Source organism: Podarcis melisellensis (genome assembly GCF_964234715.1).
Source record: "Podarcis melisellensis genome assembly, chromosome: 8".
Classification (NCBI taxonomy): Eukaryota; Metazoa; Chordata; class Lepidosauria; order Squamata; family Lacertidae; genus Podarcis; species Podarcis melisellensis.
In genome coordinates this window covers 89,560,031-89,574,933 of record NC_138540.1, presented here as the reverse complement: position 1 = coordinate 89,574,933, position 14,903 = coordinate 89,560,031, and the positions used below count along the sequence as shown (strand labels likewise).

General features: G+C 48.1%; 1 protein-coding gene across 1 annotated transcript; it reads right to left on the bottom strand.

Moving 5' to 3' along the window:
• Positions 1–1,441: 1,441 nt before the first annotated feature.
• Positions 1,442–10,616, bottom strand: LOC309376186 (calcineurin B homologous protein 2-like). Its single transcript, XM_081922433.1, has 7 exons — positions 10,430–10,616; positions 8,378–8,450; positions 6,517–6,597; positions 4,857–4,966; positions 4,483–4,544; positions 3,176–3,298; positions 1,442–2,274 (listed from the first exon to the last, which is right to left on the bottom strand). Exons 1-7 carry the CDS (start codon positions 10,494–10,496, stop codon positions 2,221–2,223), a joined length of 570 nt encoding a protein of 189 aa, XP_081778559.1. The 5' UTR covers positions 10,497–10,616; the 3' UTR covers positions 1,442–2,220.
• Positions 10,617–14,903: the final 4,287 nt, after the last annotated feature.

Genomic DNA, 14,903 nt, shown 5'->3' with positions numbered 1-14,903 from the left:
ATTCATGCTTTTGGATTCTGGTGCTGGAGGAGACTCTTGAGAGTCCCATGGACTGCAAGAAGATCAAACCTCTCCATTCTGAAGGAAATCAGCCCTGAGTGCTCACTGGAAGGACAGATCCTGAAGCTGAGGCTCCAAGACTTTGGCCACCTCATGAGAAGAGAAGACTCCCTGGAAAAGAGCCTGATGTTGGGGAAGATGGAGAGCACAAGGAGAAGGGGACGACAGAGGACGAGATGGTGGGACAGTGTTCTCGAAGCTACCAGCCTGAGTTTGACCAAACTGCGGGAGGCAGTGGAAGACAGGAGGGCCTGGCGTGCTCTGGTCCAGGGGGTCACGAAGAGTCGGACGCGACTAAACGACTCAACAACAACAACAGACCAATGGCATCAAAGATGTAGGAAACATAAAGGAAAGAGGGAGACCTCTAGCTGAGTGGCAGAGCCACCCTTGTTCTGCATGCAGAAGGTCCCAAACTGGCAGGACATCCCTTTTCTTAAACACGCAAGAAGAGCTTGCTGGATCAGGCCAGTGGCCCATTTAGTCCAACACCCAGTTCTAATAATAGCCATCCAGTTGGCTGTGGGAAACCTGCAAGCAGGATGCGAGTACAAGAACACTCTTCCCTTTCCAGAAACTGATATTCAGAGGCATAACTGTGGAGGCCGAGAATAGCCATCACAGCTAGCAGCCATTGATAGTCTTATTCTCCATGAAATTGTCAAATCCTTTCTTAAAGCCATGTAGATTGTTGGCTACCCCTTCCTCCTGCTGCAGGTTAACTGTCTGCTGTGTAAAGAAATCCTTTCTTTTTTCTGTCCCGTATCTTCCAACATTCAGCTGCAATGGATGCCCACGAGCTTTTAGGATTACAGTGGTACCTCGGGTTAAGAACGTAATTCGTTCTGGAGGTCTGTTCTTAACCTGAAACTGTTCTTAACCTGAAGCACCACTTTAGCTAATGGGGCCTCCTGCTGCTGCTGCACTACCGCTGCACGATTTCTGTTCTCATCCTGAAGCAAAGTTCTTAACCCAAGGTACTATTTCTGGGTTAGCGGAGTGTGTAACCTGAAGCATATGTAACCCGAGGTACCTCTGTACAAGAGAGGGAGGAAAAACTTCTTTCTGTCCTTGTTTGCCGTGCTGTTCATAATTTTATACACCTCCCTTACATCACCTCTTCCTTTGGCTCTAAAAGCCCTGAAACCTTTCCTCCTAGGGGAGTTGCTTCAACCCAAAGCATCGGGTACAGAGTGATGGGAAAGAACCTTTTATGCGTGAGACATGTCCCCCCCCCCCCCCGTCCCCCAAGAGCCGCTGCTCACCAGAGAAGACAAGAAACTTGACCTGGTACAGGGCAGCTTCCTACATACTTACTACGTAGCTGCAGAATGCGAGAATGGAAATAAAATAGGGCAGATAATTTAAAACCACTTCCAGCTTTGTGTGGATGCAATCTGCGTATCTTTTAATGAATGAAAATGTGATCGAAGAATGATAACTGGTTTTCAGATACCAGTGCCACAGTTCCAGTTTGTATTACCTTTTCGATGAAACCTTGAAATCAAATCTCCCGGAAATGAATTCTGACTCGTTCGTTTGCAGCATTAAATTCTACTGCCTTTGCGAAGCTTTTCGTAAAAGGAGGGGAGGTCTCAAAAGTATGAACTCCTCTTTCCCACGCCCCCCACCCCAGGCTGTTGGGGGCTTTTCCAAAGGAAGTAATCATTTTAGACCCCAACTGCATTCTGAAATGTTTGCATGATGCTCCACGGTTTCTTTACAAGGTTACGACTTTGGGCTCGCTTGCAACGAATGGGGAGGGGAGGGTGCCAAGAGTTGCTTTCTGCACCCTACTGTTAAGAAAAAGAAAATCTGGTTTGATGTGTATTTTAGCGCATGGCGTAGGGATTGCACAGCTTCTCAGAAAATGGGGAAAAGGTAGTGCCGCTTCTAGTTGAAATATTGTCATGGAGGTCTGCTTAGACACGGCAGACAGAATGGCAGGCCTCCGTTGGTCAACAGCTCCTGATCCCATCTTGGTGTCAGTGAGGGATCTTTGTTAGATGGAGATCTCTAATTTGGTTTCTTTGCGGCCCATCAGGAGCAGAGCTGAGATCCGACAGTATCCCACATGTTTTTGCAATTGCAGCCTTTGCTGCCAGGAGCCAGACTTGTTCATTTCCCAAGTTGTCAGGGGTTTCTCTGGTCCCTGATGGATCACTTCAGGATCCGGAGGCTCATCTTTTGTTCAATGTTCAGCTTTTCCACAGACTGCAAAACAAAGTGGAGAAGATTGGCGTTACCAAAAAAAAAAAGCTTTACTGGGGCTTTTTAGCCTTTCTCAGACCTAGAACTACTTTTCATAGCCTGAACCCCAGTCCCGGAAAAGGTGACTGATGGATAATTCAGTGTGTGCCTCTGAGAAGGTGCCTCATCGCTGTTCACCACCCTGGTGTCTTAGAGGAAGAACAGTTTATAAATCTCTTAATAAATAGCAAACAGAGTGGGGAAACCAGGACCAAGCACCACTCAGGGGTTAAGGAGCCGAGTGCCCGTGAGGGGCTAGTGTAGGGGTGCGGGACCTCCTTAATAATAATAGTAACAATAAATAATAATAAATTTTATTTACACCCCGCCTTCCCTGCCTTCAGCCCAAGGGTCGTGGACCCCTTCTGGGAAATCTTCTGGGGATCACATGATGTGTTGGGTGGGACAATAAATGTAAATATTACCTTTGTGGGACAGCTACTACACAACCATCTCTGCCATCCAGGCAGAGTTCAGAGGACGTGTGTTTGTGTGTGTGTGTGGCCTGAGGAGAGAGGATGGAGTATTTTGGGTAGAGTCCTGAGGGACAGATAGAAGGGTGTGGAGGGATACATTCAACCCCCAGGCCTGAGGTTCTCCACACCTGGGCTATGGCTGCCTTGAAGACACATATCCACTTGTCTGATATCTTTGGCTTTTTTAAAAAAATTACTGGAAGTTAAACTTATGTTCCTCAGGGTCCATATCTCTACAGCGCATAGACCAGCCTTCCCCAAGCTGGTCCCACTCCAGATGTTTTGTTCTCCTGCTCCCATCTGGGGGCTGATGGGAGTTGGAGGCCAAAACATCTGGAGGGCACTAAGCTGGGAATGGCCAGTGTGGAAGAACCTCCCCTATCCCAGACCTTTGCGAACTCCTCAAAGGAGATGGCGTTGTCTCCATCCTTATCAGACTCTTGGATGGTTCGGTCTGTGATGCTCTCGAGTTGCTCATCCGTCACCTCGATCCCAATCATCATTCTCAGCACCTGGGGGTTGGGGAAGAGGAGTAGCCAGAGAGATGAGGGGTTCTTAAGGGCGCTGCTTCTCCCTATTCCTCTGCCTTCATCAAGATGAGGGTCTAAAGCTTTGCTCTGCTGACGGCTGGAGCACAAACTTGGGCGTGCTTCTGCACCGATGTCCTTGGATAACTTTCCTGGGTTTCCTGGCACGATAAGCACTTGTGACCTTCGCAATGTAAGAAGAGCCTGTTGGATCAGGCCAATGGCTTGGATAGTCCAGCATCCTGTTCTCAGAGTGGCCAACCAGATGCCCAGTGGGAAACCTGAAAGCAGGATTCAAGCGCAACAGCAGCTCTCCCCATCTGTGATTCCTAGCAACTGATAAAGGTTAAGGGACCCCTGACCGTTAAGTCCAGTCGTGACCGACTCTGGGGTTGCGGCGCTCATCTCGCTTTACTGGCCAAGGGAGCCGGCGTACAGCTTCCGGGTCATGTGGCCAGCATGACTAAGCCGCTTCTGGCGAACCAGAGCAGCGCACGCAAACGCCGTTTACCTTCCTGCCGGAGCGTAACCTATTTATCTACTTGCACTTTGACGTGCTTTCGAACTGCTAGGTGGGCAGGAGCAGGGACCGAGCAACGGGAGCTCACCCCGTCGCGGGGATTCGAACCGCCGACCTTCTGATCGGTAAGCCCAAGAGGCTCTGTGGTTTAACCCACAGCGCCACCTGCGTCCCTCTAGCAACTGGTATTCAGAAGCAGTACAGCCTCTGACCATGGAGGCAGTGGATAGCCATCATCGGTAGTAGCCAATGACAGCCTTGCACTCTGAATTTGTCCTGTCCTCTTTTTAAAGCCATCCAGGTAGGTGGCCGTCACTGTATCCAGTAGCAGCGAGTTCCACAGTTCAACTATGTGCTGCATGAATAAGTTCTTTCTTTTATCCTTCATGAATCTTCCAACAGTCAGCTTTGAGCTCAAGATGTTTCTAGCCTGGTACATGTGAATTTAAAAAAGTGCTTCTAAGCATGTAGAGAGCACATTCCTTTTGTCAGGGTGACGCCAGCTCTCCTCCTCCATTGAGGTTTAGGGGGCAGGATATATTTGCCTTTGGGTAACATCTTTAAGCACTGCCCCTCCCTGGTTTTAATTCTTCATAGGCACATCCCTTTCCCACCCTTGCAGCTTTCCCCAGTTGTTTGCAAGAGTTACCTGTAATATTTCTGCTCGGGAGATTTTCCCATCCTTGTCTTGGTCGTAGAGCTGAAAAGCAACTGGACAGGAACCAGAACAACATGGGGGAGGTTAGCAATGGGGAAGGTTTAGGGCGAGACACCATGTTGTGCTGCCGGCCCACAGATCTGTCCAGCTTAAGGGTGGACATTAAGCGCCCAGGTTGCAGGTGCATGCTGTGCTTTTGTTACTGCACAGCATAACTGGGGAACTTGGCAGTGACTGCAGAACTCTGTGTTTCGGTTTTCATTTAAATGAAATCAACCAAGCGTTTCGCCCTTACAGCTACAAGGGGTACTTCTTGGTGCCCTCCTGTAGTTGTTTTCCCTGGGACACCCATTATATCCACTCACACTTCAGCTTGCTAAGCCGGCTGTTGGCGTTCTGCGAGCCTCCGGGTCCTTCCACTGGCCGGAAGTGGGCCAGCACACGAGTGAATGTCCGGAAGTCCGTAGTCTCTCTCCTAGGGAGAAACAAGACCCTTTGTGGAATCTTACCTACTAGGAAGGAACACGGGAATCTGCTGTCCTATCTAGCTCTGCATTGCCTTCACTGGAGATGCTTGGAGTTTGAATCTGAGACTTTCTGCATGCAAAGCAGGTGCTCTTCTCCTGAGCTACCATATTTTTCGCTCCAAAGACGCACTTTTGTCTTCCTACAAAGTAAGGGGAAATGTCTGTGCATCTTATGGAGCGAATGCGTGGTCCCTGGAGCCGAATTGGCCAGGGGCAAAAAGCAAATCATGCTCTTTTTTTTTTTGAAAGAGGGAAGTGGGTGTTGAAACAAAGCCGCTGATCAGCAAGTGATCAGGAGGGAGATAAGGGATGCTATCAATAAAGGAGGCTGCGGGGGGGGGGGGGAGGTAAAGGCAGCAAACTTGCAAAGGGGGGATACAGGAAGACTAAAGCAATGAGGAGAGAAATTAGGAGAAAAAGAGGAGCAAAAAACTGCTCCAGCTAAGGAAAAGACACTAAGGCAAACAAGAGGGAAGGGAGTGTTGAAAGGAAGCAGCTGATCGGTGGGATCGGAAGAGAGATAAGGGACTCTAGCAGAGGCTGCCTGGGAGGGGGGGAGGTAAAAGCCCATGGACCCTCAGGATTTTTACATTGGGTCACCCCAATTTCACCATCAGATCGCATAGCATGTCCATGGCTACAGCCTGCACCCAAAAAATTACGTACCCTCTGTTGCGTGCAGCTGCAGTGGTGCAAAAATGTGGTTACAAAGCACGGATCCGTATGGATCCTCAGGATTTTTACATTGGCTCACCCTAAATTCACCACCAGATGACATGTCTGTGACCACAGCATGAACCACAAAAATCATACATCCACTGTTTCATTCAGAATATTTTTTTTCTTGTTTTCCTTCTCTAAAAACTAGGTGCGTCTTATGGAGCGAAAAATACGGGACTTCCTTTCCTCTCTTTAGCATGCCATTGCTTGAGGAAGCCTGATCAGCCTGTGGGTTTTTTTCTTAATTATGCATTTGCATCAGGACCGCAAAAGAGGCAAGCCTTGATTACATTGGACAAGGCCAGTGTCTGCCTCACACCTCCCAGTCCTGTGATTTCTCTTTGCATGGACTTTGGGGAACTGCCTGCAAGGGCCACTCCTGCCTGGCTGGGTCTCGGCGACAACGCAGGAACTCTGTGTGGCTCTCAGGCAGACACAGGATGAGCCCTTTCATGAGACTTGGGAATAGGGGCTGGGAGATGTTCCTTGTGGATGTTCGCCAAGAGCAAATGCGTCTGTGGAAGAACATAATAGACTAGAAGCAAGAAGCAGCAGGGAGCGGAAGAGCCCTCCAGGCACACTTGGCTGTGGCAGTACCCTGAATCATAGAATGGACTCTAGAATCATTCTTGGGCACTAAGGTCTGATTCCCTGTATTGTTAGAAGAGGAGAGGGTGCTGAAGTGAGGGCAAGGGGCAAGCGAGGGCAGTTTCTGTTTTTTATGGCACTGGGCAGGGCCAGAGACTTCCCTACCCACAACACCCACACCCATACACACCCATCGGGGAAGAAGGCATCAATGATCCGGTCGCCAATGGGGTTCACTGCTAGTTCTCCAATCCCTTCAAAGTCATCTTTGCTGCGGAGGGAGAAAACATAGCTATAACAAAACGTATAAGTTTTAGCAACAGAATTGGAAGGGATCCCCAAGGGGTATCTAGCCCAACCCCCACAGCTCAAAGGGGGCTTATGTTAGGTTTTCATTTATTTTATTTTATTTTATTCCATCCAGCTTTTCTGTTCACAGTGAATATCTGAAGCGGCTGATGACCAAAACGAGCAGGGGGAAAAACACATTAAAGGAATTCTGGTCATAGTCAGAAAAACCCCCAAGGTTTCTTTGTCTTCCTGGTGCGAAGTCTGTGTAATTGTTTGGTAGGTGGAACAAGCAAAATTGTATGAGACATGGCGACCCGTTCCGTTCGGCTCAGGCGCCGTTTGTGTAATTGTTAACCCCACACCCGCCTCCTTTGACTGGCCTGCAGTGATGATGATGATGATAATAATAATAATTTATTATTTATACCCTGCCTATCTGGCTGGGTTTCCCCAGCCACTCTTGGCGGCTTCCAACAGAATATTAAAATACAATAGTCTATTAAACATTAAAAGTTTCCCTAAACAGGGCTGCCTTCAGGTGTCTTCTAAAAGTCTGGTAGTAGTTGTTCTCTTTGACATCTGGTGGGAGGGCGTTCCACAGGGTGGGTGCCACCACCGAGAAGGCCCTCTGCCTGGTTCCCTGTGACTTGGCTTCTCGCAGCAAGGGAACTGCCAGAAGGCCCTTGGAGCTGGACCTCAGTGTCCGGGCAGCGAATATTTTGAATCCACATTGCCTCTCTTCCTGCTACAGTCCTCCTAAGTACTTGAGAAGTGGACAACCATAAAAGTTTCTGCACTGCTGTTCGTAGCAGAGACCAGCCTACTAAACGTACTGGGAGCTCAGGGGCCGTGCTACAGCCTCAACTCCTGCATCCCTAAATCTGTCACCCAGATGTTGTGCAGAAAGCTGTGGTGATAACGTAGTTGTTTCTGCCAGGGCACCCTAACATCCCATGTCAGCTGGATGAAGCACTGTAAAAGTGAAATACATCAGGTGTTGACAAATGAGCAGGAATTTGGTGGTCAAAAGCTGTGGCTAAGGGGCTTTTGTAGGCATTTACTATGGGATATCCTCACTGCGTTTACTAACTTTATGGGGCATCAGCGTGACATTGTTATGAAAATCCCTGTCTCCGCTGCGTTTTCTGCATTTTCCCCTCTTGCGGGTCTTCTGCCTGCAGAAAAACTAACTTAATAAGACCCCCAGAACAGAGCAGAACTGCTGTTCTCTGCAGGTGTGAATTGTTCTTAATTCTACTCTGCTGACTCTTGGAATCACAGAATTCTAGAGCAGTATGTTTCTGACTTGTGCTCTGTCACATTGGACAGGGGAACCTATTGCCACTCCGCTCACCTTTAATGTGTCATCATTTTTTTTACCAATTTGCTCTAACGTATTTAGTTCTGTATTTATTGACTGCTCTTGAACCAAACTTTAAAACCTTTTACCAGTCTTGGAAGAAGAAAATGGAGAAATAGCGCTTGAAGAAGAGTTCATATTTCTTTATTTTTAATTTAAGAACAAAAAACTTCTCGTGTGAATTGTGTCCTCCCTGTTCCCATGGCTATATCACGTCCACAAGTAGAATAGAACATGGCAGGTTAGGAAAAGCACAAATCTCAACTCAGCTGTCTGAATCTCTACTGTGTAAAGGTCAGTGGGGTGGTGATTGTGGGGCAATGTCTTCAGACGGAGGCCTCTGAGTTCCTTCCTTGTTCTCAGATTGCCATCCCCTTCCCTTCCCTTCCCTCTTCTTTACCTGAGGAAGCCTTTTTCATCTTTGTCCAATGCCTGGAAGCGCTGGTAAAGGCGCACAACATTAGCTTCCGAGACTGGGTGCAAGAGGAAAGGAGAGGTTTAATGATTAGCCAAGTGCCATGAGCAGCAGGTATAATGACCTTGAAACGAATGTATTTTTTAAAAAAGGAAGAAGCCAGATGCAATTAACATTCCCCTGAAACTAAAGGCAAACTGTTTGAAACTTGGAGAGCAGGCTTGAGCACGCCTGCACTGCAAGGAAATGGGAACAGACTGTCCAGATTCAGGGCAGTCTCCTGGTCCACGTGGGGACCATGCAACGTGGTTGCTGGGAAAAAGAAGGTTGCAGGCCTGAGGGAGGGCTGGTGATCAGATTCGTCTGGACTAAGCTGCTTCTGGCAAAACCAGAGCATTGCACAGAAACGCTGTTTACCTTCCCGCTGGAGCAGTACCTATTTATCTACTTGCACTGGTGTGCTTTCGAACTGCTAGGTTGGCAGGAGCAGGGACCAGGCAACGGGAGCTCACCCCGTCGCGGGATTTGAACCGCCAACCTTCTGATCTGCAAGCCCAAGGGGCTCAGTGGTTTAGACTGCAGCGGCACCCGCGTCCCTATAAATGAATTTTAGCAGCAACTAAAATTCCAAGTACCAGATGAAATGGGAAAAGGTATAGAGCAAAGGTTGTCAGTCTGGTGTCTTCCCCCCCCCCCCAACCTCCCATTATCCATGCTAACTGGGGCAGATGGGAAATGGAGGGTGCCACTGTGACTATTATTCCTGGCACAGCACTTGTTGCTTTGAAATCTGCTGCATCTTCTCTCCAGGGAAAAGTGACAAGCCCGGCATAATAAAAGAAGTCGGTGACAACACTGGGTTTAAAGCACACACATCCAAACCTTCTACCCCCTGCTGAGGGAATTTAATACCCCACACCTCCCACTTGTTGAAGTGGGGAACAGGACGGAAATCTCAAAGTCAGCCCCCTCCCCTCCCTTTCCTCCTCTGGAGATTTCACAAACAATAGGAATCCAGCTGCCAGATAAGATGCAAGGCTTTGGGTGGGGCACAGTGCCAAGCTCAAAGGCAACAGTTCATTTTTCACCCAAAACTTGGTGAAATAACTCTTGAAAGGGGCAGGGGGAGGATCACATTCCACCCCAGGAGCAGGATGATCTCTCCCAAGCTAACCGCACCCCGATGAAAGATTCCCGTGTCCCAAGTCTCTGCTTTTGGCTGACTCATTAGAACAAGGAAAAACAATTTCTTCCACAGCTGCAAATTGTCCAGAAGTTCTGCACTCACACAATACTAACAGATGCGCTGTCGTTTACTCCCATTTCCTTGGCTGGGAACAGACTTTGTGGGTCTCTGATCTCCGTTAGTCGCCTCACCTCTGCTCTATGCCCTGAGCTGGGGACAGGAGGCGGGTGGCCCCGCTGGGGTGAGGCTGGAACGGGACAGGCCCAGAACGCTAGAACCCGAAAATCCGGATTAGCCTCTTCTCCCAGTGCCTGTTCCCTCTCTGGCTCAAGGTGAGAGGGGTGCGTTGGCATCATGGCAGCTGCTGCCCCCCTTTCATCTCCTCTTAAATTGCTCCCTGCCCTGTGCTTTGATCTGGATCTCTGGAGTCCCAACACCCCTTTCCTCCCAGCTCCCAAACTGAGCAGTGCTTCAGCTATGAAGTCCCGATTCTGATCCTCTCTGGTCACCAGGCTCTTCTCCACAAGTGCTGGATCTTTCCCTCCTATGAGATTGCCCAAACCCACTGGCTACGATTCCCACCCCTTGCGTAAAGTCTGGAGCAGCCAGGACATCTCTCTTCCAGCAAAGCCAAGAGTCATCCTGGGACAGATCAAGAGATCTAAGGCTGGTCTGTGGGCTTGGCAAAGAGGAGAGCAAATGCGCCGCAAGGCAGGTGGGCTTCTCATTTTGGGGGACGGGGTTTAAAACAATTCCGAGCTCTGTTGCTAACTCCCTCCTCCCCCATTCCCCCCCTCCATTCGTGGAAAGAAGGAAAGCAAACCGTTCTCTCTCATAAAGTTTTCCCGTACAGCCAGTTTCTTTCATGATCTCCTGCTGCTCAGGGACGGTGAAGAGCTGAGAAGTTTGGCCTCCCATCTTGAAGCACTTCTGACTCTCCTCCAGGGCAGCCCAAGCTGTTTACAGGGCGTGCCTCTCTCTCTCTCTCTCTGCATCTATATTAATATCGGGACACCTACCAACTTCAGCAGACAGTCACACACACGCACACACTCTCAGCAGCTGTTATCAAAGCCAGACAGCTAATCCACTGCAAGGGGAGGAGGGACTTGGGAAGGGCCGGGAAGAGTTGTTTTAAGGTGGAAAGGCAGGGAGAAGAGAGAGGCAGCCAATGCTAAGTGGCTGCTGTAAGTTGCATGCCGAAATCCAGCATCGCCTGAGCTCTGCGAGTGCGGCTTTCTCCCGGTTGAAGTGCAGAGTGTTTGAGGACCGGGACATTTGCAGGAAAACCAAAATGCTTGTTTACAAAGCTACTGTACCACCAACCTTACTGTATGCCTGTGAAACATGGACCACTTATAAACGCCATCTCCAACTCCTCAAAAGATTCCATCAACGGGGTCTCTGAAAAATCTTACACATCACTTGGGAAGACAGGCGAACTAATATCAGTGTACTGGAAGAAGCAAAGACCACCAGTGTTGTAGGCAAATGCAGACTTTAGGGTTTCACAAAACTCTTTATCAAGGAGATCACCAGTGTGGAAACGGTGATTCTTCAACACTAACTTCGTTGGACTGGTCATGTTGTGCGGATGCCTGATGATAGTCTTCCAAAGCAACTACCCTAGTCCGAACTTAAAAATGGAAAGCGTAATACTGGTGATCGACAAAAGAGGTTTAAAGACACTCTCAAGGCAAATCTAAAAAGTGTAGTATAAACACCAACAATTGGGAAACACTGGCCTGTGAGCACTTCAGTTGGAGAACAGCCTTGACCAAAGGTGTCCTGGTCTTTGAAGACACTCGAACTCAGGACGCAAGGGAGAAATGTGCTAAGAGGAAGGCACGCTTGGCAAACCCTCACCGGGATCAACTCCCGCCTGGAAACCAATGTCCCCACTGTGGAAGGACATGTGCATCCAGAATTGGCTTCCACAGTCACTTAGTGACTCACTGTTAAGACCGTGTTTATGGAAGACAATCTTACCCGGCTATGAGGGATTGCAGATGAAGAACTTGCATGCAAGTCTTTGAGTTACAAAGGTCTCTTCTTCAGCAGAATATTTTTTTGGGGGGAGAGACCTCAACCCTTGGTAATTATAGTGCCCCCTTTCAAGATTTTGGGAAACCGCTGTTGTTAGAAAATGCGACTTGGCGCTGTTGCCAGAAAGGCTTATGATCCGAATCCTGAAACATTTTGTAGGCTTCCAGTTGGTTTAAGGGCCCACGTTTTGGCCTTTATAAAGTCCTTAATGTACTTGAAGGGCCGATTCCCCTCTCCGTTTCAGCTATGGAGGGGCCTCTCCATGTGGGCCCCCACCCCAACTACCCTCTCCCACTGTATCTCCCAGGCTCTGGTGCTCCTTTCAGGGGTGGTGGGTGTGTGTCCGTGTCCCCTTTGCCAAAGGCTTTCTGGTTGCAGACTATATCAGAGGGCATTTGTAGTTTCTTGCTGCTAGCTGTGTCTTAATTTTCAAAATGATGCTTGTTTACTGATGTTGCAGATTTAATGGTTTTTGGTTTTTTTAAAAAATGTGGATCCCACCCCCCCAGTAAGTTGCTTTCAAGTGCTTTGGCACAAAAGGTGGGATAGAAATAATGATATGCAATGATATGCAATTATGTACAAATTATTCATAAGAAACAAATTATAATTAGGGCTCTGTACCTCCCCATTTGAGGTTTGCTGGCTAGTTTGGTCTCAAGAGAAAGCTAACAGATTAGGAATGGGGGGGGGCACGTGTTGTTGGACCTTGGCTTCCTTCACCCTAGTCAATGGACAGGGATGATGGGATTTGTAGCAACATCTGGAAGTGCATGCGAATTGACATTGCCATGGGAGCTTCTTCAGGACATTTGAATGCCGCTTCAGTTTTGACCACCACCTCTGTTCTGGGCTTCTTTGTACAGACCTGCCTATACTTTCCCCCCTATCATGCAACAATAAAATCTAGAAACTTGCTGTTTTTAAAAGCAGGTTGATGGTAGTCTTGCTTTGTTGAAATGTAGCTAGATAGGCTTTCTAAGCCTGGACATCATCATCATCATTTTTATTATTTATACCCCACCCATCTGGCTGGGTTTCCCCAGCCACTCTGGGCGGCTCCCAACAGAGGACTAAAAACAGAATAAAACTTCAAACATTAAAAACTTCCCTAAACAGGGCTGACATCAAGGGATATTAGGGAGAGCAGTGGATCGAAAGCAGCAATTTATATCTGTCAGGGAACAGAATTGTGCTCAGTTTGGAACTTTGTGATAGCATGACTTGATTCATTGTTGAGACACTGGGGGGCACTGCTGGAATGATCTGCAGGGTCTCTCTGGGTGAATGCAAAGTGTGTGTCTATTAAGACCGGCCACGGGAATGCAGATTTATTAAATAAATCAGCTTTATTAAGGTGGGCCCTTGGTAACATTGTCAGAAATCAGACTTACTTAACTTGAGGTATGGTTCAATTCCGGAAAATCGAAAGTGGTTGAAATGTTCCCCTGAGATCTGACTCACACATGCAGGCAGGTTGCTTGCTGAGTTGAAGCCATACTTGTAAACTGACTTCACTGAAATGTCCTGTGCTTGACTGATTTGAAAGTTCAATCAGCATTGGCTCATTGCAGCATCAAGCGATAAATGTGCAACTCATCCTTTCAGTGGTGTGCCGAGCACTTCTTCCGCAATACTGAGTATTTGCAGCTAACCCCAGCATATTTGAGATTAGGGTGGCAGCTCCTAGTTCTGCGGATCAAGTATCCAGGCTTGTTTGAACCCAGCTCATCTTATTTTAGAAATCAAGCACTGAGGAGTTGCTGAACCATTTGTGGGGAAGGGCTGTGGTGGGTCACTGATAGAGAGCACCTCCTTTGCGTGCAAAAGGCCCCGGGTTCAAGCCCCACAACCTGCAGGTAGGGCAAGGAGATGCCCCTTTTTGGGTTGGCCACTGAGAACAGGATGCTGGACTAGACAGGCCATTGGCTTCATCCAGCAGGCTGTTCTTAGGTCCTTACAGAATAGCTGAACCAATGGTAATGTTTTAGTGTATATCTTCCATTAAATTTTTGAACAATGCAGTTCTGTTTATGCCATCTTCAAAGGTGTGCGCGTGTAAGACGCTTTGTGTTTGAGGAAGCAACAGCTGTTGTGTTGATGGATGAAGCAATGTTGAAGCAATGATTCTTCAACATCAACTTCGTTGGACTGGTCCTGTTGTGCGGATGCCTGATGATCATCTTCCAAAGCAACTACTCTATTCCGAACTTAAAAATGGTAAGCATAATGCTGGTGGTCAGCAAAAGAGGTTTAAAGACGCTCTGAAGGCAGATCTAAAAAAAATGTAGTATAAACACCAACAACTGGGAAACACTGGCCTGCGAGCGCTCCAGTTGGAGAACAGCCTTGACCAAAGGTGTCCTGGGCTTTGAAGACACTTGAACTCAGGACGCAGAAACGTGCTAAGAGGAAGGCACGCTTGGCAAACCCTCACCGGGATCAACTCCCGCCCGGAAACCAATGTCCCCACTGTGGAAGGTTGTCTGGATCCAGAATTGGCCTCCACAGTCACTTACAGACTCACTTTTAAAACCGTACTCTTACTCGGCCACGAGGGATCACCAAAGAAGAGTTATAACCACAAATTGGATGAACAGATGACCCTAGATGCCCAGTAATGAGTGTTGCTAACTGAAGCAGTTCAGGCTGCTCCTCTTCATTTACACAAAACATTGTTTTGAAATGTTAGGCACTTAGCATGCACCATTGAGCATGATCTGAAGTCACCTGAGGCTAAAGTCACTTTGAAGCTAAGCAGCCCTGGGTCTGGGAGGTGCCTGGAGTGGAAACTACCTGAGAACCACTGCTTCAGTTTCCATTATGGAAGAAAGGCAAGATACAATTTTAAAAATTATTATTATTATTATTAACAATCTTTGTTATTTTGAGTGCCCTTAGCACATTTGCAGTGCACCATTCCTTGTTAGGCAGATGTGGCTAAATGCGCAAGGCCTCACAGTGGCCCAGTGGCACATCCAATTTGTACAGGAGCCTGGGTTCAGAAGGCATGGCAGGCCAGACTCTGGCTTGCTTCCTGGTACAGTGGTACCTCGGGTTAAGAACTTAATTTGTTCTGGAGGTTCCGTTCTTAACCTGAAACTGTTCTTAACCTGAGGCACCACAAATGGGGTCTCCTGCTGCTGCGCCGCTGCTGCACGATTTTGGTTCTCATCCTGAAGCAAAGTTCTTAACCCGAGGTACTATTTCTGGGTTAGCAGAGTCTGTAACCTGAAGTGTATGTGACCTGAAGCGTATGTAACCCGAGGTACCACTGTA